The following is a 26,823-nucleotide window of genomic DNA, read 5'->3' as shown; positions in this document are numbered from 1 at the left end:
ATATTGTTTAATTTTTTTTTTTTTTAAAGAGAGAGTGAGAGAGGAGAGAGAGAGAGAGAGAATTTTTAATATTTATTTTTTAGTTCTTGGCGGACACAACATCTTTGTTGGTATGTGGTGCTGAGGATCGAACCCGGGCCGCACGCATGCCAGGCGAGCGCGCTACCGCTTGAGCCACATCCCCAGCCCCGATATTGTTGAATTTTAAGAGTACTCAATATATTATAGACACAAGTTGCTCATCAAATATATGATTTACAAATATTTCCTGCCATGGGTTGCTCTTTTCACCTTTTTCCTGGTAACCTTTTGCAGCACACAAGTTTTTATTTTGATAAAATCTAATCTTTCTATTTTTATTTTTGCTGCTTGCACTTTAGGTGTCTTATCTAAGTAAGCACTGACTAGCCCATAGTCACAAAGACTTATTCCTGCTTTTCTACTAAAAGTTTAAAGTCTTGAATCTTATGTATAGGTGTTTATACATTTTTAGTTTGTTTCTATATATAAGGTGAGGTGAGATAAAAGTCCAACTTCATACTAATGTACATAGATATTTAGTTGTCCCAGCATCATTTGTTGAAAGAGATTCTTTCCCCATTGAAAATGTCTTGGCATTATTATTTTTTAAAAAAAGCCAATCAGCAATCATTGCAAAGGCTTATTTCTGGACTCTCAGTTTTATTCAATTGATCTTTATGTGCATCCTTATGCTGCTACTAATATAGATTACTATTGATTTATGTTCAATTTTTTAATACCTTTATTTTATTTATTTTTATGTGGTACAGAGGATCGAACCCAGAGTCTCGCATGTGCTAGGTGAGCACTCTATCACTGAGCTACAACCCAGCCCCTGATTTGTACTCAATTTTGAAATCAAGAAGTATGAGTTCTTCAATTTTGTTCTTCATTTGCAAGATCATTTTGGCTATTTGGGGTCCTCTGAATTGCTGTAAGATTTTTAAAATCAATTTGTCAATTGTTACAGAACAGGAAACTGGGATTTTAACAGCAATTACACTGCACCTATGTATCACTCAGGAAAAAAAGTCAGATCTTAACAATACTAAATGTTCTATAAAATGAAAACAGGATAACTTTCCATTTATTTAGCTATTTTCCCATTTCTTTCAAAGATGCTTTGAGGTACTCTGCATGAAAGACTTAAACTTCAGTTAAATTTACTTTTAAGAGTTTTATTATTCTCAATGCTATTATATATGTAATTACTTTCTAAGTTTCACTTTCAGATCATTCATTATTGTATAGAAATATGATTTTTATATTGACCTTGTATCCTGAAATTTTGACGATCTTTTTTTAAAAAAAAATATTTATTTTTAGTTTTAGGTGGACACAATATTTTTATTTTATTTTTATGTAGTACTGAGAATTGAACCCAGTGCCTCATGAATGCTAGGAGAGCCCGCTACCACTTGAGCCACATCCCGAGCCCAATCTTGATGATCCTTAAATGCCTTTTTGTAAACTTGTTTTTTAAAAGCAATGCCTAAATAAGAAAATAATAGCTCATTAACTAACTCAAGTCTCCTTTTATGCTGAGGGTGGAATCCAAATTTAGCATAATAGATAAAAATTGGTCAATATACCCCTGAAAAATTCTGAAACCAGCAATAAAGTAGAATACATGATGCTATGTCTGTAAGACCCTTTCAATTTATGTATGTGAATGCAAAGGAGGTGAGCACTCCACGACCTAAGCCCACATTCACTGGTCTTATTTATATTGTGATTTCTTTTTTAAGTTGCTAAACATGTCCAGAAGAATTTGAAAGATCCTTTTTTATATGATTCTACTATTTTCTACTGTAGAAAAAAAGATATATTTCTTCTATGTAAATTTGAGATTCCCCTAATATTCAACTAAAAATTGTACCCTTTTCTTTTATTGGACATTCAAACATAACCAGCTTTTCCTTGACCCTCTGAATGGACAAAACAAAAGCCAACTTTTATATTCCACATCCATACTTCTCAGAGAATTAAAATTCTCATCAGAAATCAACACTTACCAAACCTCTCCTGTACCATAAGCGCCACCTGTTTTCCCACCTGAGTACTTCCAGTGAAGGACAGCAAGTTCACCCGCTCATCTTTGGCCATTGCTGTGCTGCAGGGAAACAGACACGGTTACCCAAGCAGAGAAACCCAGTGATGGCAGCACCTACCGATGCCACAAGAAAACACTGACATGGGCCCCTGGCAAGGCAGTCCATCAAGGCTACAAGGAAGGCCTTCAGGAAAATGAAATACATTTTTCACAAAAGAGGATAATCTGATCTGAGAGCTCTCTGTAAATAGAAATCATATACAGGAAGTTGTTAGTTAAATAAGAAAAACCTTCCTGCATCGAGTGGGTGACTGGACAATATCCTTCTAGTATTTCCTTTATGAGCATGCAAGTTGTTTTTCAAATGCACAATCTACTATATAATTCCTTAAGAATTAAAAAATAGTGCCATACATAGTAGCACACACCTATATTCCAGTTACTTGAAAGGCTGAGACAGGAGGATCACAAGTTCAAGGTCAGTCTCAACAATTTAGCAAGACCCTGTCTCAAATTTTAAAAAGGCCTGAAATGTTGCTCAATAGTAAAGTACCTCTGGATTCAATCATCAGTATCAAAAAAAAAAAAAAAAAAAAGGATTAAAATCTCAGATGGCTATACGGAAGCATCCAACAGGATCCCTCAAAGAAGCTGATTTAGAAAGGCTGTGCTAGGACTTCCAGTTGCTTTTAAGGAATGGCGATCAGTACTATTGATTTGAATCTCTGTTCATAGATTAGTACTTCAAAAAGTTCAATTGAGCTAAGCAGGGAAGTTAAGAGCATCAGTCTAGTGCAGGGCTAGACAGCTTGATTCATCTACTCAGACAGGTTTCCTCAGGTTCAGCCCACAAATATGAGCACTGATACTCAAAGTGGTTCTACTTAACATATTCCTATACACACTACTGACCCATTCCAAGGCCAACACGAAGAACTGGACTACAAAAACAAGAGTAAATCAAAGAATACAATACTCATGTTTTAAGTGAAATTTAGATAATATTTCATTATTTATTGTATATGTGGGAGCTGTTTTGCTAATACATTCTAGAGTATTTGAACAAAGGACTAACTTACTGCTCTTTTTAAAAATTACCTAGTAAGTAGAAGTATGGTAAATGTGTCAGAGAGAAATTAACCTTTTAGCCCCAACAGTATGGGTTATAAGGCTTGATTCCCAAGAGACCTCACCTCATCAAAGTCTACACTGGAAATAACAACCTTTCATCATGGGTCAGAGTAATTATGGCCAATTCTAGCTTAAACAAGCTGTGATATTATACTATATAAATGAAGCCAGACACAAAATATATACGCCAGGCCATATATTATATGCTTCCATTTGTATAAAATATCCCAAACAGGCAAATCCAGAGATAGAAATCCCAGTAGTGTTATCAGGGGATGAGAAATGAGGGGATGATGGGTAGTGTGGGTTTAGAGTGTGGAGTTTGAGTTTCTGGGCTGATCACTGTTTTGGAATAAGATAATGATGATGGTCCATAACACTGAATATTCTAAAATATTCACACACTTTATTCTGCTTAAGCAGATAACTAGTGAAATCATCTTTCACATGTGAATGTCTCATCCACAAATTCCTGCATCGCAATTTTATAACTCAAAAAATGCCTAAATATTTTAAAACAAATTAACTGGTAATTTCTCCCTTACCCCAAGAAGAAACTAAAAATGGAACAGTTCTTGAAAGACTCAAAGTTTCTTTCAAAACACATAAATATGTACGTTCCATTACTGTCTACAAAACAAAAACCATAACATATATATGGAATAAATAAATGACAAGGGATAAACTTCAACTATTTTTTTTAATGCTTCTGAAAGTTTCTTGGCCCATGGGTCACTAGGGTGTAATAATTCCCTATATTAGTGAGCTGGGTTTAATGTAGCGCAGCTTGATAATTAGGGTGGAAGGACTTGGTGAATGTTTATATTTCACCCCTACCCATTCTTCAGAAAAAAAAAAAAAAAAGGTGAGATCAGCAAGGCTGGATGTTCTTGAGAGAGCTCTACTGTTTTCTATAGCTTCAAAAGCAATCTATTTACATGAATAAGTTCTTGACCAATGAAATTTCAATAGATTTATGTTTGCAAAGTTTTAAACATTTGGCACAGCAAAACTTGGAAAAAATAGGGGAGAGGCGACATATGTTCAGTTTTTGTCCCCTTTTCTTCCACCTGCTGTTGGAGAGTGATGAGATGCTCATGGAAGAGAAAGGCCTGCCTTTGTACCAGGCTGGTGACAGGTGCCGATAGGAGTGGGTTGGGGAAGAGAATAACTCTCACTCCTTTGCCCCAGGAAATATCAACAATCTCCATATTACCTGGTCCATTTCCTGAGTAATTCCAAGTTTGGCTCTATAGAAGGACTCTCCCCCAACTCCAAAGCAGCACTGGATTTTGTTATTCTAGTAAAGACGATTTTCATTGATTAGCCTGGGGTCCCTCAACAGAAGGATGGTCTCCGTCTAATTCACTCACCCAATGTCTGCTCCACCACAAGTCAAGGAACAAATTGCACCAGGCAGCTTGTTGTCCTCTAGAACCTTGGCTATTATCCTAGAAAGGAAGAGCCATTACTAAGACATAAAATAATTTAGTTTAAGACATATTTTTAAAATTAGGGATGAATTCCAACCATTTCACTCTCCTTTTCCAAGTTTCTCTCCCACCCTTTTAACATTCAGACTAAATTTCTCTTCACATATTATAAATAAGGTTTCCAAATACTTATAGGTAGAACTCCTTCTTTCTTTATAAAATAAATCTTAAGAAGGAAAAAAAAAGCATTTTTAACATAAAGAGAAGACTTTATAAAGCACTGCTCAGGCAGTTCAAATAATCATTAAGTATTTTCTGCCAAAGGGCACATGGCAGCCCTACATAGAAAAGCACCCAATCTATTCCAGATTGTAGATTTGTAATGCTGATTTTATGACCTCATCAGAGCTGACAAGCTCTTAAAAAGGAATAAAATCCTAATAATTTTTTAACCAAAACATGAGATTCCTTTTAAACAGTACTGGGTAAATCAGTGGATTAATACAATCAGTTCTTTTTGTTAGCAGTCTATTAAGCAAAAGAAATAAAAATATAGACTAGAAATCTATACACAGAACTATTAATTTTGTTCAACAGTTATTAAATATAGCTCTGAAATTGCCAGGCTATTTCTTCTCCACTAAAGATGTTTTTATTTTTTCTAGGTGATTAAAAAAAAAAATGTCTAGAAGAGTTCAACACTTAAGTCAATATCTGGCATGTTTCCAAAGAAATAAATGACATGATTCTGAATGAGCTGTGTCAACTGCAAAATGATACAAAAATGTTATTACAACCAAAGTTGAAAAAGGTTATCCAAATTCCATGCTTAAATAAATATGACATTTTCACATCATTTAAAAACTCAGGACCTTTCAATCACCCTTTCAAGATTATGCCATACCCAGGAAAAAGAAGGCCACACTCACTTACTTTGTGACAGCAACACTAACGAGGGAAGTTGTTGGAGCCCCTTTCCTAGACATAGTAAAAAAAAAAAAAAAAAAAAGGAGAGAGAGAGAGAGAGGAAATTTGATTTTAGGGAAACCACAAATACCTTTTATTATCAAGCAGAAGCAAAAGTCTTTGATAAAGCTCTAATTCTACAAAAATAAATCTAGTAACTGAAATAGAAATCAATCCTTTAGGTGGTGTCTCTGGGGTCTAAGGGTCCACAAAACCTTCATGAACATAACAATGGCACCACTTGACTTTGAACCTACCTGCTTAATATCTGTTGCACTAACCTCTGCCAATTATGGGAACCAAATGAAGCAGAAATCCATCACCTACACAACTAGCTATTTGGACTCAAAGTATGGGTTTCTTTGGCAACATGGTCCAAATCATTAATCCTTGAAACTATGCTTTGTTTTATAGATAGATCTGAGTATATTCAATTGAAGATAGCATTTGATATCACATCTGAAGCACTGGCAGTTTTGCTAAGGACTGAATCCTTAAGCCAGAGAGCCTAACACTAACTCTGGGTAGTTAGCTTGAGAATTGAATTACAGTACATGCATTTGAGGTAGAAATGAAGGTGGGAGAGAAAGGGGGACAGCGCTGTACCAAAAAACTAAGTCACATAACCAGTGGCAAAATATGGAATAATTAAAAATCAGTGCTTCCTGACTAGCACACATGACAATGTTAACTGAAAGAGTAAGTATTGAGAACATTTCAATATATTTAAAATGTTTTTAATAGTTCATGAAAATGACCACTTTTATCAGCTTCTTACTGCTGGGCAGGGAAGTGAGCAGATCTTACCAAAGACAGACATTCCCAGTGATCATTGCAATGGCATTATTCCAGCCATACACTGCCACAGGGAAATTGAATGCAGTGATGATTCCAACCAGACCTACAGGATTCCACTGTTCAATGAGTGCATGGCCAGGTCCTGAGATGGGGAAGATACAGAACATGCTCAAGCACATTGATTTAATGCATATGAATTAATAAGAATAATATCTGAAATCTTTCATTTTCAGAACAAAAGTACATATTCCACACCAGGAGAAATTCCAGGTGCCTTGTAATGGATCACTTTACATAGCATTGGATATGAGTACTTTTTTTTTTTTGGTATTGGGGATTGAATTCAAGGGCACAAAACCATTGAGTCACATCCCCAGCCCTATTTTGTATTTTATTTAGAGACAAGGTCTCACTGAGTTGCTTAGCACCTTGCTTTTACTGAGGCTGGCTTTGAACTCTAATCTTCCTGCCTCAACCTCCAGAGCCACTGGGATTACAGGCTTGTGCCACCGTGCCCAGCTACGAGTACATTCTTAATGTAAAACAGAAGTGTTTATCACTATAATATTCTTTATAAACCATAAGGCTACTCATTGTATCTCTGAAACTCACAGGAAGTACATACATCAGGAGACAAGGAAATTTCAGAGAGGTGTTAAGAGGTGCCCTAAGAGATGTGATCACAAAAGACAAAACATGACCAGAATACAGAATTTGTGCCTTTTAAGGCTTTTCAATGTTGCCAACTGAAGTGGGCTTCAATCCTTTTCACATTCGAGACAAGGCGGATCATTTATAGGCTAATGTTGAATGAATATGTTACCAAAGACTTACATTCACTACAGGAAAATTAAAAATACAAATAGAAATACTTATGTATTAAATACAATCTTTAGGCTGGGACACAGTGGTGCACACCTCTGATCCCAGCTACCCAGCCACCAGCAGTAGGATAAGAAATTGAGGGCAGCCTAAGTAACTCAGCAAGACTCTGTCTCAAAATTTTAAAAGTGTGGATGGATAGATAGATCTGATTGAAAAAGATTATAATTGGTGACTCAGACACCAAGAGCAGTCACAGATCAAAAAAGTTTCTTGCTTGCATGTGTATACTTCCCAAATTGGCAGTGTACTAACTTTTTAAACTGGAGGAACCTCTTTTAAGTGTTTAATGACATAAAATTAATCTTGAATAGTAAGAATTGTTTTTATACATTTAATTAAGGTCATTAACAATTCACTTAATAAAAGGGCTTCTCTAGCCAGGCACATACCTATAATCCTAGCAACCAAGGAGGTTCATAAGTACAAGGCCAGCCTCAGCAACTTAGCAAGACCCTATCTTAAGATAAAAAGTAAAATGGGCTAGGGATATAGCTCAGTGATGGGGTGCCCCTAGGTTCAATCCCAAGTACAAAAAAAAAAAAAAAATTAAATTAAATTAAAAAGGCTTGAGGGCTGGGGATGTGGCTCAAGCGGTAGCGCGCTCGCCTGGCATGCATGCGGCCTGGGTTCGATCCTCAGCACCACATACAAACAAAGATGTTGTGTCCGCCGAAAACTAAAAAATAAATATTAAAATTCTCTCTCTCTCTCTCTCTCTCTCTCTCTCTCTCTCTCTCTTAAAAAATAAATACAAACTGTACTTTAAAAAAAATTAAAAAGGCTTGAACTCTTTACAAGAAAGGAATTTGTCCAACATTCCAAAAAATTAAACTTTATTGTAAAAAAATTTTTCTTGATTATAAATGTAATAATACCTAGGAAAATTTTATAAAATACAGAAAATAGTAACACCCCAATAATTCCACCACTTATAGAAATCACCACTAGTATACCCTTGAGCATACTTCAATCCCTTGTACTGTCAAAGCAGATGCACAGTTACCTGTTTTGGTCCATCAACAATGCAAACATTACCAATGTATAAGCTCTCATTCTCATCAGTAAAAACATGATCAAAGTCCAAGGCTGGTCTTTGCCCCATAGTTTGTAATAGAAAAAATTAAATATACCCTAAATATCCACCATTTGAAACACAGCTAAATTATAATAACCTTAAAGCAAAATAGTGACCAAAACATGAAGGAAGATTCTTACCATATAAGTGTGAAACAATTTCCAAGATGTATGAAGTAGGAAAAAAGTACAGAACAGAATGAATAATTTTCCATTTTCAAAAACAACACTACCTATTTACCTGTATGTGAACTAAAGTTCTAAAAAGATACACAAGAAATCAAAAATGTTCACTTTTCCATGGGTTGTTATAGATAGTGAAACTTTTCATCTTTTACCCTTTTCTGATTTTCTGCTATTCATATTATTTAAATGCAACTATCATTTTGACCCAGTTATCCCACTCCTTGGTTTATACCCAAAGGACTTAAAATCAGCACACTATAGTGATACAGCCACATCAATGTTTATAGCAGCTCAGTTCACAATAGCTAAGCCATGAAACCAGCCTAGGTGCCCTTCAATGGATGGACAAAGAAAGTGTGGTATATATACACAATGGAATACTCAGCCACAAAGAGAAATGAAATTATGGCATTTGCCAGTAAATGGATGGAACTGGAGACTATCATGCTAAGTGAAATAAGAAATTCCCAAAAAACTAAAGACCAAATATTCTCTCCCATACACAGATGCTAACACACAATAATGAAGGGGGAAGGAAAGTCAGAAGTACTTTGGATTAGACAAAGGGGAATAAAGGGAAGGGAGGGAGATGGGACTAGGAAAGGCAGTAGAATGAATTAGACATAACTTTCCTATGTTCATATGTGAATATACAATCAGTGTAACTCCACATCATGTACAATCACAAGAATGGGAAGTTATACTCCATGTATATATAATATGTCAAAATATATTCTACTGTCATGTATAACTAAAAAGAACAAATTAAAAAATTTTTTAAATGAATAAATAAAAATAAGTAAATGCAATCTTTCAATAAAAGTGTGGGGTGAGAAGACAATCTTCATTAACATCTTTAAGACATGCTAATATTCCACCAAAATTAGTTTAATGTTTACCTTAGAATTAGGCATTTAAGTCATTTTTAGTATATTCTATTGATATCTATAATGCACACTTTTTTTTTTTTTTTTGGTACTGGGGATTGAACCTAGAGGCAATTTAGCACTAACCTACATCCCCAGCCCTTTTTATTTATTATTTTTTGTACCATCATGATTACACACTGAGTCACATCCCCAGCCCTTCTTATTTTTTTATATTGAGACAGGATCTCACTAAGTTTCTTAAGGCCTTGCCAAGTTGTTGAGGCTGGCTTTGAACTTGCAATCCTCTTGCCTCAGCCTCCCAAGTCACCTGGATTACAAGCATGCACCACCACAACCAGCTAAACACCTTTATGCATAAATTTTTGTCACATTTTAGATATAGTATTAAAATTGACTTCAAATTTAAGACTCTGGGTGTATTTCCCAATTGATTTCTAGATGTGTTAAAAGTATACCACTCATGTACTCACCACACTGGGTTTTATCTTTGCAACAAATCAAAATGGAGTGGGGATGCAGCTCAATGGTAGCACCTGCCTAGCACCCACCTTGTGTGAGGCTCAGGTTCAATTCCCAGCAGGCAGGTCAGGGTGGGGTATTCTGGATCTCTTGTTTTTATTTGCCTTAATTTGCATTTCTTAGAAGGATTGAAGACCTATTCACATATTTACATTCCACTTGCAATTCCTTTTTTTGCAAATTATTCCCATCCAAAGCATTTCTAGAGCTCTTCAGAGTAGATTCAGCTTAACTGACATATGACTTACTTTCAGAAGGCAAGATGGGTCCCCCAATCATACGTGACAAGCCAACAGCATAATCACAAATATCCACGTACTCTTGAACTTCTCCCACACCTTCCACCAGGATTTTCCCCATCTCCAAAGACACCTAAAAATTAAAAAGCCAAGCAGGATTTTTCCAACAGAATTAACACTTTAAACATTAAACTGAGGTGGGCAAAAGTAAAACATTATTTCATGTCTATTTTGTGACAGAAACAAACTGAAGAAAGTCTGTTCCTTTTTTCGGTAGAATTTTAAAACTGAAGAATTTTCTTTAATTTTTACTGTCCATCTCATAAATCTTTCCTCTAAAGAAAAGATTTTGAAATGTATAAACTCAAAAATCACAATCTTATATCAAATATGCATGACAGCTTTATTCTCTACTCCAAGGATTGTATATATACTGTAAAACATTACCAGGTTTCCCAGTACTTGGATCTTCTCCCTCAAGGCATCGCCAATCTGCCTTACTATTTCTCCTCTCTTCGGAGCAGGGATCTAAGAAAACAATAGAATTTTAGTGTTCTGACCCAAAGGGTAAATTCATGTCTATAACAGTGCTACTTGTACACTGTAGAACAAAATACAATCACACCAAAGAAGACTTTTTGATTACATCAAGACTGTGCTATGGCTAAACACAGCAGCTAAAATAAATGCAAGGCACTCATGGGGCTCATATCTACTGGAAGTTGCAGGGGTGAAAAGACAACAAAATATTACAAATTGTTGCAGGGCATGGTGGCACATGCCTATAATCCCAGCAGCTAAGGAGCTGAGGCAGGAGAATAGTGAGTTCAAAGCCAGCCTTAGCAACTTAATGAGGCCCTAAGCAGCTTAATGAGACCCTGTCTCAAAATGAAAAATAAAAAAGGGCCAGGGATTAGATTAATTCTAGATAGGGAAGAGGGGTGGGAGGGAAAGGGGAGGGGAAGGGGTTTAGCAAGGATGGTGGAATGTGATGGACATCATTATACAAAGTACATGTATGAAGACTTGAATTGGGTGTCAACATACCTTATATACAAACAGAGATATGAAAAATTGTGGTATATATGTGTATTAAGAATTGTAATGTTAGGGGGCTGAGGTTGTGGCTCAGCGATAGAGAGCTCGCCTAGCACATGTGAGGCCCTGGGTTGGATCCTCAGCACCACATAAAAATAAATTAAAAAAGATATTGTGTCCAACTAAAAAATAAATTAAAAAAAAAAAAGAATTGTAATGTTGGACTGGGGCTGGGGCTCAGCGGTAGTGCACTTGCCTGGCATGTGTGAGGCACTGGGTTCGATTCTCAGCACCAAATATAAAATAAATAAAGGTCTGTCAAAAACTTAAAAAATATATAAAAAAAATTGTAATGCAAAAAAAAGAGTAATGCATAATGGCATAAATTGATGTGAACATACTTTATATACAGAGATACGAAAAATTATGCTCTATATTTGTAAAAAGGATTATAATGCATTCCACTATTGTCATGTATTTAAAAAATAATAATAATAAACAAAAGGGCCAGGGATGTAGCTTAGTGGTTAAGTGCCCCTGGATTCATCCCTAGTACGAGGGCGAGAGAGAGAGAGAGAGAGAGAGAGAGATTACAAATTGTCATCAGGGCTATAAAGACAAAGTGGGGGAAAAGATAGTGAAATACAGAAGACACTCATGTACTCTACTCATGTACTCACCACACTGAGTAAATGGACAAGATGCTTTACCTAAAAAGTTCACAGGGAAAATATCTAAGGAGGTAAAACTTAAGCTGAAACCAGAAGAATGGGAGACATTTAGCCAGAGGAAGATTCTTCCAGAGAAAGGAAAAAATGTGTAAGAGGGATCATGGAAAACAAAAAGGGCTGGCTGGAAAGCCAGTATATCTAAAACTCTCAGAGGCTTTTAAGGAGTTGGAATCTTACCCCTGGTACAATGCAAAAATCTTTAATTTTTTAAGGTACAGAATAAGATGATTTCCTTTATCTTTCAATATCACTATCTGACAAATAGGAAATAAATTGAAGGGGAAAGAACAGAAGCAGGGATATACCAGTTAAGAACATATTATAGCTGGGAACAGGGTTTCACACCTGTAATCACAACTACTCAGGAAACTGAAGCAGGAAGATCATAAGTTGCAGGTCAGCCTGGGCAGTTTAGCAACTCCCTGTGTCAAAATTTTAAGAAGTCCTGGGCACATAGCTCAAGGGTAGAGCACCTGCCTAGCATGAAGACCTGGGTTCCACCCTCAGTAAAACACACACACACACACACACACACACACACACACACACACACAAATTACAGTAGCCAGGGCAAAAGATCAAAGTGACTTGGTCTTAACACTACAGTGATACCAAGGGAGACAAAGTGAACTCCAGATCTAATTTTGGAAGTAGAATTGACAGGACACACTAATGGAACAGATCTAAGACAAGTCTAAAAAATAGGGAAAATAGAAGAACTAAAGATGACTCTCAGGTCTCTGACTTGAAAATCCAGATAGATGCAAGTGCAACTATTGGACAAGGATGATTTGAGGGGAGGAGCCAGTATTTTGCAGGTCACCCTACTAAAATAAAAGTTTGTCATTTTTATAATACATGCATTCTTTTATAAACAGGAAACAAGAATTTGTAATGTTAAATAAATTAGCACAGCTCCTATATATTTCCTAGCAAAAGCTTGCATTTAATAATGTTTCAACTATTCAGATATGCTGGCTCATGACTCCCAAGTAATCCCAGCTATTATAGAGGCTAAGGCAGGTAGATGACAAGTTCAAAGCCAGTCAGATCTACTTAACAAGATCTGGGAAGATAGGCACCAACTGTCCTCATCCCTGCACTAATGAAGTCACATGTAGAATGAACATCAAATATAGTCATGTGTGGGGAACTGAAAGCATTGAGGAAAAGATTAGGTAAGAATTTGAGGAGCCATGAATGGTGGTGCATACCTATAATCCCAGCACTCAGGAGGCTGAGGTGGGAAAGTCACTTGATCCCACAGTTTGAGAGCAGCCTATAACATAGCGAGAACTCGTTTCAAAAAAAAAGACCCAAAATCCCAGCGGTTTAAGAGGTGGAGGCAGGAGAATTCCAAGTTCAAAACCAGCCTCAGCAACTTAGCAAGGCACTAAGCAAGTCAGTGAGATACTGTCTCTAAATGAAATACAAAAATGGGCTGGGGAGCTGGGCACAGTGGCACATGCCTGTAATCCCAGCAGCTCAGGAGGCTGAGGCAGGAGAATCAGGATTTCAAAGCCAGCCTCAGCAAAAGCTAAAAAATTCAATGGGACCCTATCTCTAAAGAAAATACAAAACAGGGCTGGGGATGTGACTTAGTGATTGAGTGCCCCTGAGTTCAATCCCCAGTTCCTCCCCCCAAAACAGATAAAATGACTTTGGGGAAAATAAAAACAGATACCCATGTTAAAAAGCTACCAGTTATCTGGTATTTCTACATTTAGGAGAAAATGGCTCATTAACAGTTCCTGTCCTCAAGGGATGGGAGAGATTCCAACTCTCACCAAAATGAAAGAAAACTAAGGACACACCAGGGATGAAGAGGAGCAAAAACTGGGCCAAAACTGACTCATGAAGCAAAGCAGCAAGTCTCAGTATTCCTGACCACGTTCTCTGTGGTTGGTTTTAGGTAAGAGGAAATCGGTTTTATAAACTGCCTTCCCATATATTCATATTTTGATTTCATTTCCCTTTAAGAAGAATATTCCCTCTGAAAAAATCCCAGGCTTAACTCAAGTAAAGTAAATGAGCCAGGCACAGTGGAGTATGCCTGTAATCCCAGCAGCTCAGAAGGCTGAGGCAGGAGAATCACAAGTTTCAAGCCAGCCTCAGCAATTTAGCAAGGCCTTAAGCAATTTAATGAGACCCTGTATCTATATAAAATATTAAAAAGGAGGCTGGGGACACAGCTCAGTTGGTAGAGTGCTTGCCTCACATGTACAAGGCCCTGGGTTTCATCCCCAGCACCACCACCAAAAAAAAATAAAAAAGATTATATATATGGTTGAGGTTGTGGCTAAGCAACCCTGGGTTCAATCTCTGGTACAAAAAAAAAAAAAAACTAAATGAAACTGGTTTATCCTAACACATGCAAGGCCAGCAGAAAGGAGGCAGCCCCAGGAGGGAGGATCCAAGATGGAAGCTTGAAGACTGAAGGGCAGCAAACTCTGGTCTATTCTTGTTTGAGGCATCCATTACCTCTCTAAGTCACTGCCCTACCAGCAAGAGCCCCAGAGGCAGTCTGGAAAAGCTCAGATTCTACCCTAAACTTTGAACTCAGTTGCTTAACTCAAACTCTAACTAGCAGGATCTCCAACTGGCTCTCTTACTATCACCTAGGAAAGTGACCTATTGTCACTTAGCAACCCCACTCTATTAGGAGATCTAAAAAGCATCAGCAGCATGAGAAGGCACATTAGACACAGAGTAGACTACTAATGAGGTCCAACCCAAAAAAGTACAGCACAATATTCAAGAAAGATCTCCAATATGTCAGATACCAACCACCCCCACAAAGAGCAGAGCCTTAAAAGCCAGTTCAGGAAAAGATTACACAAACTTCCTGTCCCCCCACCCCAAACTGCTTGTATTTACCCTGGGTAATACACTAGATGCTTCTAGTCAGAAGACAGGTAAAATTATACCTACATCTACCCAGCTACTCAGGAAGCTGAGGCAAAAAGATCCCAGATTTGAGGCAAGCCTGAGCAACTTAGTAAAACCACCACCACAAAATTAAAAAAAAAAGTGACATTGCAGTAGCATCCAAAACAATGTATATATAATGAACCCTAAATTATATACTTTAATTAATAATACTGTAGAAATATTGGCTCATCAATAATGCAAGATATTAATATTGCAAAAAAACCTGGGAAGAGGAGTAAACATGAAATATACACTTTCTGTTCATATTTCTGTAAACCTAAAACCAATCTAAAAATGAAGTATTCGTTTTTTTAAAGTATATGTATTAACTTAAAAATTGTACAGTACTTTAGACTGGTATGCAATGATAACACAGGTCACAAAATTTTCCACCCACCATATATACATGTATGTATAATAATCACAACTATGGAGTAAATATACAAGCCTGGAAGAAAATGCACCAAAACACAATTCAAATGGCCTCTCTGTATTGAGGAGGTTGGGATTCAGGGGTTGGGGAAAGTACCAGGGACTGAACTCAGGGGCGCTTGACCATTGAGCCACATCCCCAGCCCTATTTTGTATTTTTATTTAGTGACGGGGTCTCACTGAGTTACTTAGTGTCTCACTTTTGCTGATGCTGGTTTTGAACTGCTGATTCTCCTTCCTCAGCCTCCCGAGGGAGTATGCCATCATGCCTGGCTAAATACGATTATTTTATTATACTTTGGATCTGAAATGTCCTCCAAAGGCTTACATGTTGAAGGCTTGATTCTCAGTTAGTGATGCTATTGGGAGGTGGGAGAAATTTTAGGACTAGAGCCTAGTTAGAGGTAGATCACTAGAGTCATGCCCTTGAAAGAGAAACCTGGGCTCTGCCTCTTTTTCTAATTCTTGACTGCAAGGTGAATAGCTTTGCTCCATCATGTGTTCCCCACCACGATGATCTGACTTACATAAAAAAATGGTACCAGCAGGCCATGGAATGAAACCTCTGAACCCATAAGCCAAAACAAATCTTTCTTCTTTTTTTTTTAATATATTTATTGTACTTGTTTTACTTATAGTTGGACACAATACCTTTATTTCACTTATTTATTTTTATGTGGTACTGAGGATCGAACCCAGGGTCTTGCACATGTGAGGCGAGCGCTCTACAACTGAGCCACAACCTCAGCCCCAAATTTTTCTTCTTTTAAGTTGATTTTCTCTAGTATTTTGTCACAGCAAAAGAATACTAACAACAAACTTTTTTTTGGTGGCGGGTGGCATGCCAGGGATTAAACCCAAAGACTCTTGCATGATAAGCAAGTGCTCTGCTGCTAAACTATAACCTCAGCCCTTTTTTAAATTTTAAGATAGGGTCCTGCTAAATTGCCCATGCTGGCCTCAAACTTGAAATCTTTCTCCCTCACCTCCCTATTTGCAACTGGAATTATAGGTGTGTACCACCATGCGGAGATCTTTTTTTTTTTTTTAATAAGATGTATTATTTCTACAATTAGAAAATGTAATCTTAAATGATACTGTTTGGGACATCACTCAGATATGTGAACTTTACTTAGGAAACTGTTAACTTGTGTAAGTGGTATTTTTCTGCTTATTTTTTATTGCATAAAGTGGAACCCTCAGCCTACTTACATCCAGAATAAAAGTAGAGGAAAGATGTTTTCCATGTTTTGCAGAAAGATGATCTTAGCTGAGGACAACTGTGTATACAACCCAGGAGTCTGCCCCCTCCTACCTGCCACAGCCCCAACTCTCTTTGCAATTACTAACTCAGAGAAAACACTGAGGCTCAGCAGTCTCAGTGTCAGCAGCAAATGGTTTTATAACACACTGGAACTTGCTATATATCAGACTTTCCTATAAGCACTTTAAGTAATAAACTCAACTCTCAGGACAACTTCAGAAGATGGCATTTATAGCCTCCCCTTTATATGACAAAGCACTCTGAAGATGGAGGGCAGAGGGAAATGGAGAAATCCAAACTATCCCTGCTCTCCTTTACTTTTCCCTCCTCAGGAGCCAGCCCACACTGGGTCAGTGTGGCCCCGCCCAGACCAGACACGGTTCTCAGGTTTGCTAATTTGACACCTGATAGAGATTTAGACCGGGAAGGTAGACTCTGCCTACAACCCCTTGCCCTGAGATAAGAGATGTTGTGGTTGCTCTTGAGGCCAGGCATACTGACCTACTGCATCCTTCCCAGGTCAATCTGGCAGGAGGGACAAAGAGAAACAAATAAGTACTTTTTTAAAAAGATCTTCCATTCTTTTTCTACTTGCTTACTTATAACTTCAGAGGATAATATTTGTAGCTCAAGTTCATACTGCATAAATACAAAATTTTAATCCATTTTAAATAACTAATTCAGGGGCTGGGGTTGTAGCTCAGTGGTAAAGCACTTGTCCAGCACATGTGAGGCACTGGGTTCAATTCTCCGCTCCACATTAAAAAAATAAGTAAATAATGTATTATAATGTAAATGAATAAAATAATGTAAATGTAAATTAAATAATGTAATGTAATATAAATAAAATAAAGGTATTGTGTCCATCTACAACTAAAATTTTTTTTTAAATAAAAAGATTTTTTTTTATTTTTCAAATAAAATTATGCATTCAATGAATGCCAAACACAGAAAATTCTCAGAAATTGAGTGGAGACAAATTGCTGCCCCAATTTCAGCATCACAGCCTCAAGCAGCCCATGTTTCAGTGAGAGGCAGTGACTTGCTGATCAGATGTTTGTTTATCTCATCACAATTAAGAAAGGACCTCTTCTGTGCTTTAGACCACAAATAACATACTTACATCTGCCCAGACTTTCCAAGCTTCTCTTGCTTTCTTTATAGTTTCTTCATAGTCTGCCACACTGGCCTACATTAAGAATTAGGAGGGGGAAAAAAAAAAGAATTAGGAGGAGAGAAAAAGGAAACAGTAAAGGAAGGTGATGACCTTCTTCAAGAACACAGAGACATTTTTGGATACAAACTGGAAAGTTTCCGGATATCCCTGAGATATATGATTGAGGATGATTTTTACAGTCCGAGCTTTCAAAATCTGGCCAGAACCCAGGAGGATAGAATGGACTCCAGCTCTGCTTTAAAACCTTGATTTTCAAAGCAAGGTCCACTGGTTTTATCTGAGCAAATCACCTGACCTGTGTTAGAATCGAAGACCTCGGGCTCCCACCCAGACTTAAGGAATCAGAAACTATATTCTAACAAAAACCCTCAGGAGATAGAGAAGCGCGGTGTTAAATGAAACTCCTTAGTCCTCTCTAGGGTTCACCTTCTCTAGGACATGCCATACCCACCCTAAAAGTAGACAGTCTCTCTCAGACATTCTTTAATGTCAAATGAAACAGAAACACCTTATTCTTTGCATTTGTATATTTGTATTGCTCTTGACCTGCCTAATAGGATTCTATCTCTAAAGAAAGTTTGCAAAAACTCCCTGTGAACAGTTTGAATTTTAAAAGCTTACCTGCCGGACTCTTGCTATTGGTTCATTGTTAGCAGGACAATAGGTTGTAATAACCTAAAAACAAAACCCCAAAAAAATGACCATTATTTACAGAAATCACAATTCCTTCCAAATTGAGGGAACAGACTGAAGAAGAAACATGGGGAGAGGGAGAAGATACAATGTCCAAGATAGAATACTTTACATTGTTACAATTAAAATAAGTCAGATTCAGTATAAAGAGAGAGAGAAATTAAGTCTTAAAAGAAACAACCATGAGCTACTGAGATGCAGAAAGCACAGCTGTAAATTTTAACCAACAGGCCTTTGGCCCTTGCCCTTGTAGATGAGGGAACTATGCAAGTACAAGGAAAAATGGCACAAAATTATGCAGCTCCACCCTGGCTCCACCTCCAGTCCAGCCACTGCTACAGCCCTTCTATAAATATTGGACCCCCAGTTCCAGGCCCGGCTTCTCACTCTCAAGATAGCCTTCATTGTCCCTTGAATGTGCATCCACTTTCTAAATAAATCTCTGTCTATGCCTTTGTCTGGCTTGTGCCAAAAGTCTTTACTGTCACATATGCCAAGAACACTGCTGGTTCCGAGTTAAATTTCCCTTCCTAACACCCCTATCCGGAGACATGTTGCCCTGTGACAAAACCACTCTACAGCATGGTGGCACACACCTGTAATCCCAGGTACTAATCACAAGTTAGAGGTCAGCCTGGGTAACTGAAAAAGATCCTCTCTCAACAATTTAAAGGGCTGAGGATGTAGTTCAGTGGCAGAGCAATTGCTTCATGTATGTGAGACCCTGGACTTGTCCCAGTACAAAGGGGGGGGGGGGACACAGACTCTACAGAGATAGGCCTTTCATTAGGAACCACCTTTCCCTAAAACCCACCCTTGCCATCTAAATATTAGGTATACAAACAAAGGCCTTAATGTGACAAGTTATTTCAACTCTTTTTCAATTAGCAGACCAAACTAACAAAGTTTTACTCATTCCTTCTCTCCCTTATTCCGCCCACCCTCTGGTCTGAAGATGAAATAGTAAACTCTAGATGACTATGACAAAAGCCTATGTCCACACAAACTGGAGAGGTTTCAGGTCGATTATGGGGAAAAAAAAAAAAAAAAACCCAATGTACAATTAAAAGGCCATCAGGAGAGAGTATTTAATGGAAGAGCCTAATGATTAGGAAAAAAAAAAAAAGGAAACTACCATTGAATGAAATCTGGAGAACAATTAAAATCACCTGCATCTCCTACTGCCACAGATAAATGAAAAATATATTTCCTCTATCAAAGCAGTTTATTTATTAAATAGTCACCTGAACTGAAGGTTACATAACATTTTCCTATAAAAGCTTCCTTTTGTAGGCCACATTTTTTCCAAAAAAAGCGGGGGGGGGGGGGGGGAGAGCAGCACAATAACCTTACCTTTTCATTGCATTCTATAAAACATATTTTTGAAGACTAAGGGTGCCAGGCACGGTGTCAAACTCTGCGTAATAGAGAAATGCTGGAAATCCCATTTTTAAAGAAGTTCACACGATTTTAGCAAGTAAAACTTTGTCCACCGGAGTCCAGAAAGAGGACATAAACCTGGCGCGGTAGTGTATGCCTGTAATTCCAGTCACTTGGGAGGCTGAGGCAGGAGGACCCCAAATTCCATGTCAGCCTCAGCAACTTAGTGAGACCATGTCTCATAAAAAGGAACTGGAGATATAGCTCATGGGGGAAGTACCCCGGGTTCAATTCCAGTACCAAAAAGAAAAGACCAATAAAAAGGACAACATAAAACTTACACCGTTACTTTTTAAGAGCTACAGTCGTGCTCATAATTAAGATCAACTGCTCAGCAAAGTGTGTGGCGTCTCTCACTACAAATCCCAAGCAAGACGCTGCCATAAGGTTTTAAATATGAGTGGATCTAGCCTCCTACCAGCTCCAAAATGGCTTGGATTCTTCGTGGCACGCAAAGACCTAAAAATCTAAGGATTGTCCTATTTTTGGTTTTGGTTTTACTTGTAAAGGCACTCTGTGTAGCTTCAAAACGTCCCATCCAGCACAACCGCCGCCAGGGCCAGCGGGAGTCGGGTAAGGCAGAGCCTGCCCAGCCTCCCCAGCAAACCCCAGCGGCAGAGATTTCTCCAGGGGCCGCATACCTCTCCCTGGCCGCCCCAGCTTCCATTATACACGCCCTCGTTTTCCTCGCGGAGCCCCAGCTCCTTCAGCCAAGTATACTGGGGCTGATTGATCAGCAGAGTGGACATGAAGGCAGCAGGCCTGTTCCAAAGTCCTAGAAGCTTGCTGTTCTTTGCAGCGTTCACACAAAGCGCGCGAGCAAAATACCACATCCTGAGTCCCGGACGCGTGACGCGCCTGCAGTCTGGAAGGCGGCTGAAATAAGAGTCCCGCCCAGCCTCCGCGAGAGTCCATTGGGCAGGCCTGGGCCCTGCCTCCCAGCACGGCCCCCACAGCGGCCTGCAAGCTCAGGACCTTCTTCCCGCGGAGCTCGGAGATTAACCCCAGCTTGGAACAACACTAGACAGCTGAGGGAAGGGCGGGGAGGTTGGCGGGTTGCCACCCGGTGAAAGACTTCAGGGACCGGGACACGTGCTAGGAATTCTGTTCAACAAAATGCTGCCTCTGGAGTATACTAGGTTAGAGCAGAGCTTTGACAACTGCAATATGCATTTAATCACTCTGACCATGGTGTTCAGTACCCATTCTGAATCTAGATCTGGGCTGGGGTCTGAAGATTGGCATTTCTAACCACTTCTCAAGTCATGGTGATGTCCCTGGTCCCTGAAGTAGCCTGGGAAGTTTTCTGGTGGGGGGAGGGTAAATTACAAATTAAGTGTCATCATAAATGAAAAATACCAAATTATTGCATTTCCTTCTAAATAAATATCCTGTCTCAGTATACTCTTACTTTTGAAAAACACAGATGTGTTTTGATCAACTACCTTTACATTGTGTCTTCTTTTTTTTTTTTTTTTTCTTTTTCTTTTGCAATATTGGGGGTTGAACCCATGGCCTTGTTGGCATGTTGGGAAAGCGACTTTCACTGAGCTACATCCCCACCAGCCCTATATATCTTCTGCCTTCTAAATGTACTGACTGAACTGGACACACTTTAACCACCTCAATTGAAAATAACAAAGTTTGCACATGGCCAATTCTACTTTTCTAAACAACTTGTCAAATATGTCATAGGGTTGTAATTAAGCATAGGTACAAATGACTTCTACTTAGGATATCCTCAGTGAGTGCTAGCTGTCTTTGTTTTTCAAAGATAGCTGGGCAGGAGACAAGAGTATGACCTGAAAAGATCTGCTGGCTCTCTGACGACATTAAATTGTTGAATTACTACCACTCAGGATACCTTATCGATTTCAAAAACTGATTTGTTGATCCATTACTAAGCGACACTGTTGTTCTAGGTAAACTCATATCAATCATATTCTTAAAAAAAAAAAAAAGAGTAAGAAAGAAAAGAAAAAAGAAAAAAAAACTGCTACAACCAGAATGCTGTGATATAATTTTACAGAGAAAAAAAAATGTCTTTTGCAAAGATTAGCTGCTCACATCCTCAACTTGCTACATTCTCTCTAGGAAAGTAACTACTTGGCGGTGGTGTTGCTGCTGCTGTTTTTTGGGGTTTTTTGTTTGTTTGTTTTTCCTCTTTTTTTTTTTTTTCAGTCAGCACTCTTCCACAGAACTACATTCCCAGCCCATTTCATTTTATTTTGAGTCAGGATCTCACTAAGTTGCCAAGGCTGGCCTGGAACTTTCAGTTCTCCTGCTTTAGACTCTAAAGAAACTGGGATTACAGGCACCTATCAACACTCTGGGGTCTATCCAGCTGTTTAATGAGCCAGAATCAAAAGAAGAGTTGTTGATTAATACTATATGATTCCAGCATTTAATGACACTAAACTAAGAAAGCCTCTCCAGTGCTTGAATTTATCTATAGATTCAATGCAATCTCGATCAAAATAACAGAATTGGAAAGTCAACGCCAAAATTTAAATGGAATTGCAAATGTAGTGACCCCCTTTCTCCACAGAAAAGTCTCAACTGGGTTTCTCCAGAAATCTTCACCATGGCTGATTTGGGGACTGTCAGCAAAAGAGTTTCTGCAAAAGAGTTCAATGTAGATAAACTTCCTATTTTCGTGTTGCCCTGTTTTACTTGGCCACTAGCCAGGAAGATATCAACACTCCAGGTGCTGGACACCCCCTTACTAGTTTTTCATAAACATATCAGTATAGTAATTTATTGAAATGTGCAAACAAGGCATCTGGCCTTGAGCTGGGCTTCACAAAGATGTATGTATGTGTGTGTGTGTGTGTGTGTGTGTGTGTGTGTGTAAATATATATATATATATATATATATATATATATATATATATATTGTTTTGTTTTTTAAGTTGTTGATGGACCTTTATTTTATCTATTTGTATGTGGTGCTGAGAATAGAACCCAGTGCCTCATGCATGCCAGGCAAGCATGCTACCACTAAGCCACAACCCCAGCCCGTCTATATTTTTAAGATAAGAGAAGTTACCAATTGGGTTCCATGGTAACACCAGGCAGGGGGAGGAAAGAAAGGGAGAAGAATCTCTCCCCTTCTCAGGTGTTGTCCTTGAAGGGTTAATTTGCCCAAAACAGTGAAAGAAAAAGCTGCTTTTATATAAACTTCTGCAGACTGTGAACTTCTGAGCCCTTCCCCTTAGATGCTGGGTATAAAACTCTGCAACTACCTGAACTCAGGTTCAGGGGATTGATTGATTACAGCAAAAGCTGTGCCCTCTGAACCTGGCTACAGCCAAATAAAACTGTTTCCTGCTATCTTCGGTGCCTTACCTCATCTGTCTCTACAACACAAAGCTCTAGTATAACCAAAACAATATATATTGTTTTAATTTTGTCAAATATTAAACATTTTATAACAACTTTACAATTATCATGAGACTATATGGTAAATAAAACCATCAAATTAATATAGTGGTAGACAAAGATCACTGGAACAGGGGGATGGAGGTATAGCTTAGTGGGAGATTATGTGCTTGGAATGTGTGAGGGCTTGGGTTGGTCCCCAAGCACTGAAGGAAAAAAAAATCTGTGGAACAGAATAAAGAACCCCCCAAATAGCACTCATATATATGGTTGGTCAATTTTCAATAAAGATGTCAAGGAAATTCAATGAGTAAAGTGTAGTTCTTTCAATAAATGATGGCATATTAATTGGATATTCACATGCAAAAGAAAGAAAAAAACCTTACTTCATACTATATCTAATACTTAATTCAAAACAGACTATACATCTAGAGGTAGGAGATAAAACTAAAACTTCTAAGGAAAAACATAGGAAAAAAATCTTTGCAGTGATAGACTGTTTTGTGCTTTATAGAATATTTAGTTGCATCCCTGGCATCCACCCACTAGATAATATTACTAAAGACTTATGCCAGAGGCCCCGCTTTGGGTGGGTCACAACAAATCAGGGGTGGCCATTCACCCAAAAACCAAACAGAATAAGTAATGGTGAAAAGCAGGAAAGGAACTTTAATCAGTATAGCTGTACCAGGAAGACAACAGGCAGCATTCTCAGCCCTGTCGTCAGGGGTACTGACATGAGCTCCTAGATTACATAGTCAAGCAATATGCTTAGTCAAGCAGTCTTGGTCAATCTGTGGTCTATTCCATCATTATCTCAGGATTGGTCAGATGGAGCCTTGTCACTTGTCAGCCGTGATAAGAAAGTTGCCAATGCTTGGGGGGCAGTTTTTTAACACACCTCAAGATGTTTTTTGTTTGTTTAGTTTCATTTGGTACTGGGGACTGAACCCCAGAACCTCCTCTTTATTTATTCATTATTTTTTTGAGACAGAGTCTCACTAAACTGCTAAATTACTGAGGTTGGTCTCAAATTTGCAATTCTCCTGCCTCAGCCTCTTGAGTCACTGGGATTACAGGCATTCACCACTGCATGGGACTCAATTCTTATCAATCAGACCTACTGTTTCTGAAATCCAACATGATTCATTCAAAGCAAAGGAGACAGATGCAAAATGGAGACAAAGATGCCAAGGTTTTTACATTTGCAGGCCCAAGTGAAGAATCAGTGGTTTTAGCAAAAAGCCTCTAAACTCTTTTAGCATCAAGTTGTGACAATTATTTATTTTTTTAAATTTTGTGGTGCTGAGGATTGAACTTGGGCCTCATAAATGCTAAGCAAGTGTTCTACCACCAAGCCACATTCCCAGTCCCCAAGTTGTGACAATTAAAAAACATTTCCTGTTATTGTCTGTTGAGTTAAATACTAATCAGTTCCTTGAATAGCTTTCAGGAAGATAAGAAAGTCTCTAAAAGAATGTGGTAACAAAGAAAAGGAGAGGGGGAGCTGGGCACTTTCCTTATCTCCTATCTTTAGGAGAGAATCTGAAGAGTGACTGTGGTTGTAAAGTAAAGGGATGTACTCATAAACATCTGAAGAAAGCCACCTGTATAGTGAGTATGCAACCTATCACATATAGATGCCCCTGCTTGTAGGTATGGTGTAGACCTGCCGCTGCCAATGAGTGAGTAATAAAATGTCCATAACCTCTCTGCTGAGTCCTCCAAGTTCTTTCTTTGGGACTAGAAAACAGTATTCTAGGGCCTATGTAGCTCTGGGATTGAACATTACCCAATTTCACCTTTCCAGAGGAGAAAAGCAGCTCTCTTAGATGAAAACTGCTGTTTTTCAAAGTATTCTTAAGACCAAAAAATTTGTTAATTGGACTTTATTAACATTAAAACCTTTTACTTTTCAAATGATACTATTAATAATATGAAAAGATGAACCATGGTGAGAAAATATCATATATATCATATAATAATAATATATATAAGCTGGGGTTGTGGTTCAGTGGTATAGCACTCAACTAGCACATGTGAGGCCCTGGGTTTGATCCTAGGCACTACATAAAAATAATAAAATAATAAAGGTATTGTGTCCGTCTATAACTAAAAAAATAATAATAATGTATGGTAAAGGGCTTGTCTCCAGAATATATAAGGAATGCTTACAACAATAAAAAGAAAAGGACCTGAGTTTTTAAAAATGGACAAAAAACTTCATTCTTTATCTAAGGAGATACACGGTGTTTGGGATATAACTCAGTGTTAAGAATACTCACCTAGCATTTGTAAGGTCCTGGTTTTAATATTGTTATGCCAAATTCGTGGGACCCCAATAGACCCCCAGGAGCTGAATCCGATGCAAGCACACAAGAGCTTTTATTACAAGCTTTTATTACAAGCCTGGACTCACAATCGTTAGACGCAGCAGTTCCAGGGAGGGAGTCCTGGTCCTTTGTTCAGTGAGATTTTATAGGTTTTGGGGAGATACTCTATGCATCACAACATCACTCAGCAAATCATTCCATACCTCGGGAAAATCAAACAACAACTCTTAACATTGATTAGCACATTCAATGGCGGGAACAAGTTGAGTAGGGGTGATTGGCTAGTACAAGAAGGGGGTTCCTTTGAACTGATTGGTTTAGGCCACAAGGGGTGTATATGCTAAACTACCTGGTTTCCCACATGTTATCAACCACCATAAACTACTGGGGGGTCATCTGGCATTCCAGGTATTTTCCCTGTCTCATGCTGATTGGAGGTTGCTAGGGTTGCTATGGGTCCTCACCTAGCCTAACTGAGTCAGGGACACCTGGCGCCACAGACCTCTCCTGTTATTTACAGACAAACAACTTAGCAGGGTGGGTGTGTGCTTAGGAGTGCTCTGTGGGTTTTTCCAAGGACAAGGGTCACGCCCCCTTCCTTAGGACAGGCCTTGAGGCAGAAGCTGCTACTATTTATTTATTTTTTAAAAATGGAGTCACATTAGTTTCTCAATCCCTCTCTCTCTCTCTCTCTCTCTCTCTCTCTCTCTCTCTCTCTCTCTCACACACACACACACACACACACACACACACACAAAAGAAAGAAAATAGATATATAAATGTCAGATAAGCACATGAAAGTGACAAATAACAAAGTTCTTAAGGTTTTTTTCCAGGAAAAGCCTCCAGGCCTTTCACTAATGAGTCTTGCAAAATATGGAACCAGTTTTTTAATAATGAACATGAGCTGATGATGTGGCGTATGCCTGTAATCCCAATTAGGTAGGATTTAAAGTAGTTGAGGCAGGAGGATTACAAGGTGATTGCCAGCCTGGGAAATTTAGTGAGATCCTATCTCAAAAAAAAAAAAAAAATTGAAAGTGCTGAGGATGTTTCTTAGTGGTAGAATATTTGCCTAGCATATGTGAAGCCCTGGATTCAGTCTCCAGTAATTCATGCAAAAACACATACACAAGCACAAATGAACATGTATAGAAGAAGCCAGTTATTCTGATCAGTGATGTTGCAAGCTCAAAATCCCCTAGGCA

At 38.3% G+C, this 26,823-nt stretch overlaps 1 protein-coding gene across 1 annotated transcript in view; it reads right to left on the bottom strand.

The window, feature by feature from the left end:
* Positions 1–20,759, bottom strand: part of Aldh7a1 (aldehyde dehydrogenase 7 family member A1) — a 36,277-nt gene extending 15,518 nt beyond the window's left edge. Inside the window, exons 1-9 of the mRNA XM_026380154.2 lie at positions 20,543–20,759; positions 18,390–18,443; positions 17,715–17,780; positions 10,643–10,723; positions 10,205–10,328; positions 6,412–6,544; positions 5,572–5,616; positions 4,579–4,656; positions 2,037–2,134 (exon numbers count right to left, since the gene is read on the bottom strand). Coding sequence (XP_026235939.1) covers positions 2,037–2,134; positions 4,579–4,656; positions 5,572–5,616; positions 6,412–6,544; positions 10,205–10,328; positions 10,643–10,723; positions 17,715–17,780; positions 18,390–18,443; positions 20,543–20,734 — 871 coding nt within the window. The 5' untranslated portion in view covers positions 20,735–20,759. The remainder of the gene's footprint in view (positions 1–2,036; positions 2,135–4,578; positions 4,657–5,571; positions 5,617–6,411; positions 6,545–10,204; positions 10,329–10,642; positions 10,724–17,714; positions 17,781–18,389; positions 18,444–20,542) is intronic.
* Between the last annotated feature and the right edge of the window lie 6,064 nt (positions 20,760–26,823).

The sequence above is a fragment of the Urocitellus parryii genome, chromosome 1 (genome assembly GCF_045843805.1).
Source record: "Urocitellus parryii isolate mUroPar1 chromosome 1, mUroPar1.hap1, whole genome shotgun sequence".
Lineage (NCBI taxonomy): Eukaryota > Metazoa > Chordata > Mammalia > Rodentia > Sciuridae > Urocitellus > Urocitellus parryii.
The sequence above is the reverse complement of the archived record's forward strand: the minus strand, read 5'-3'. Positions and strand labels throughout refer to the sequence as shown.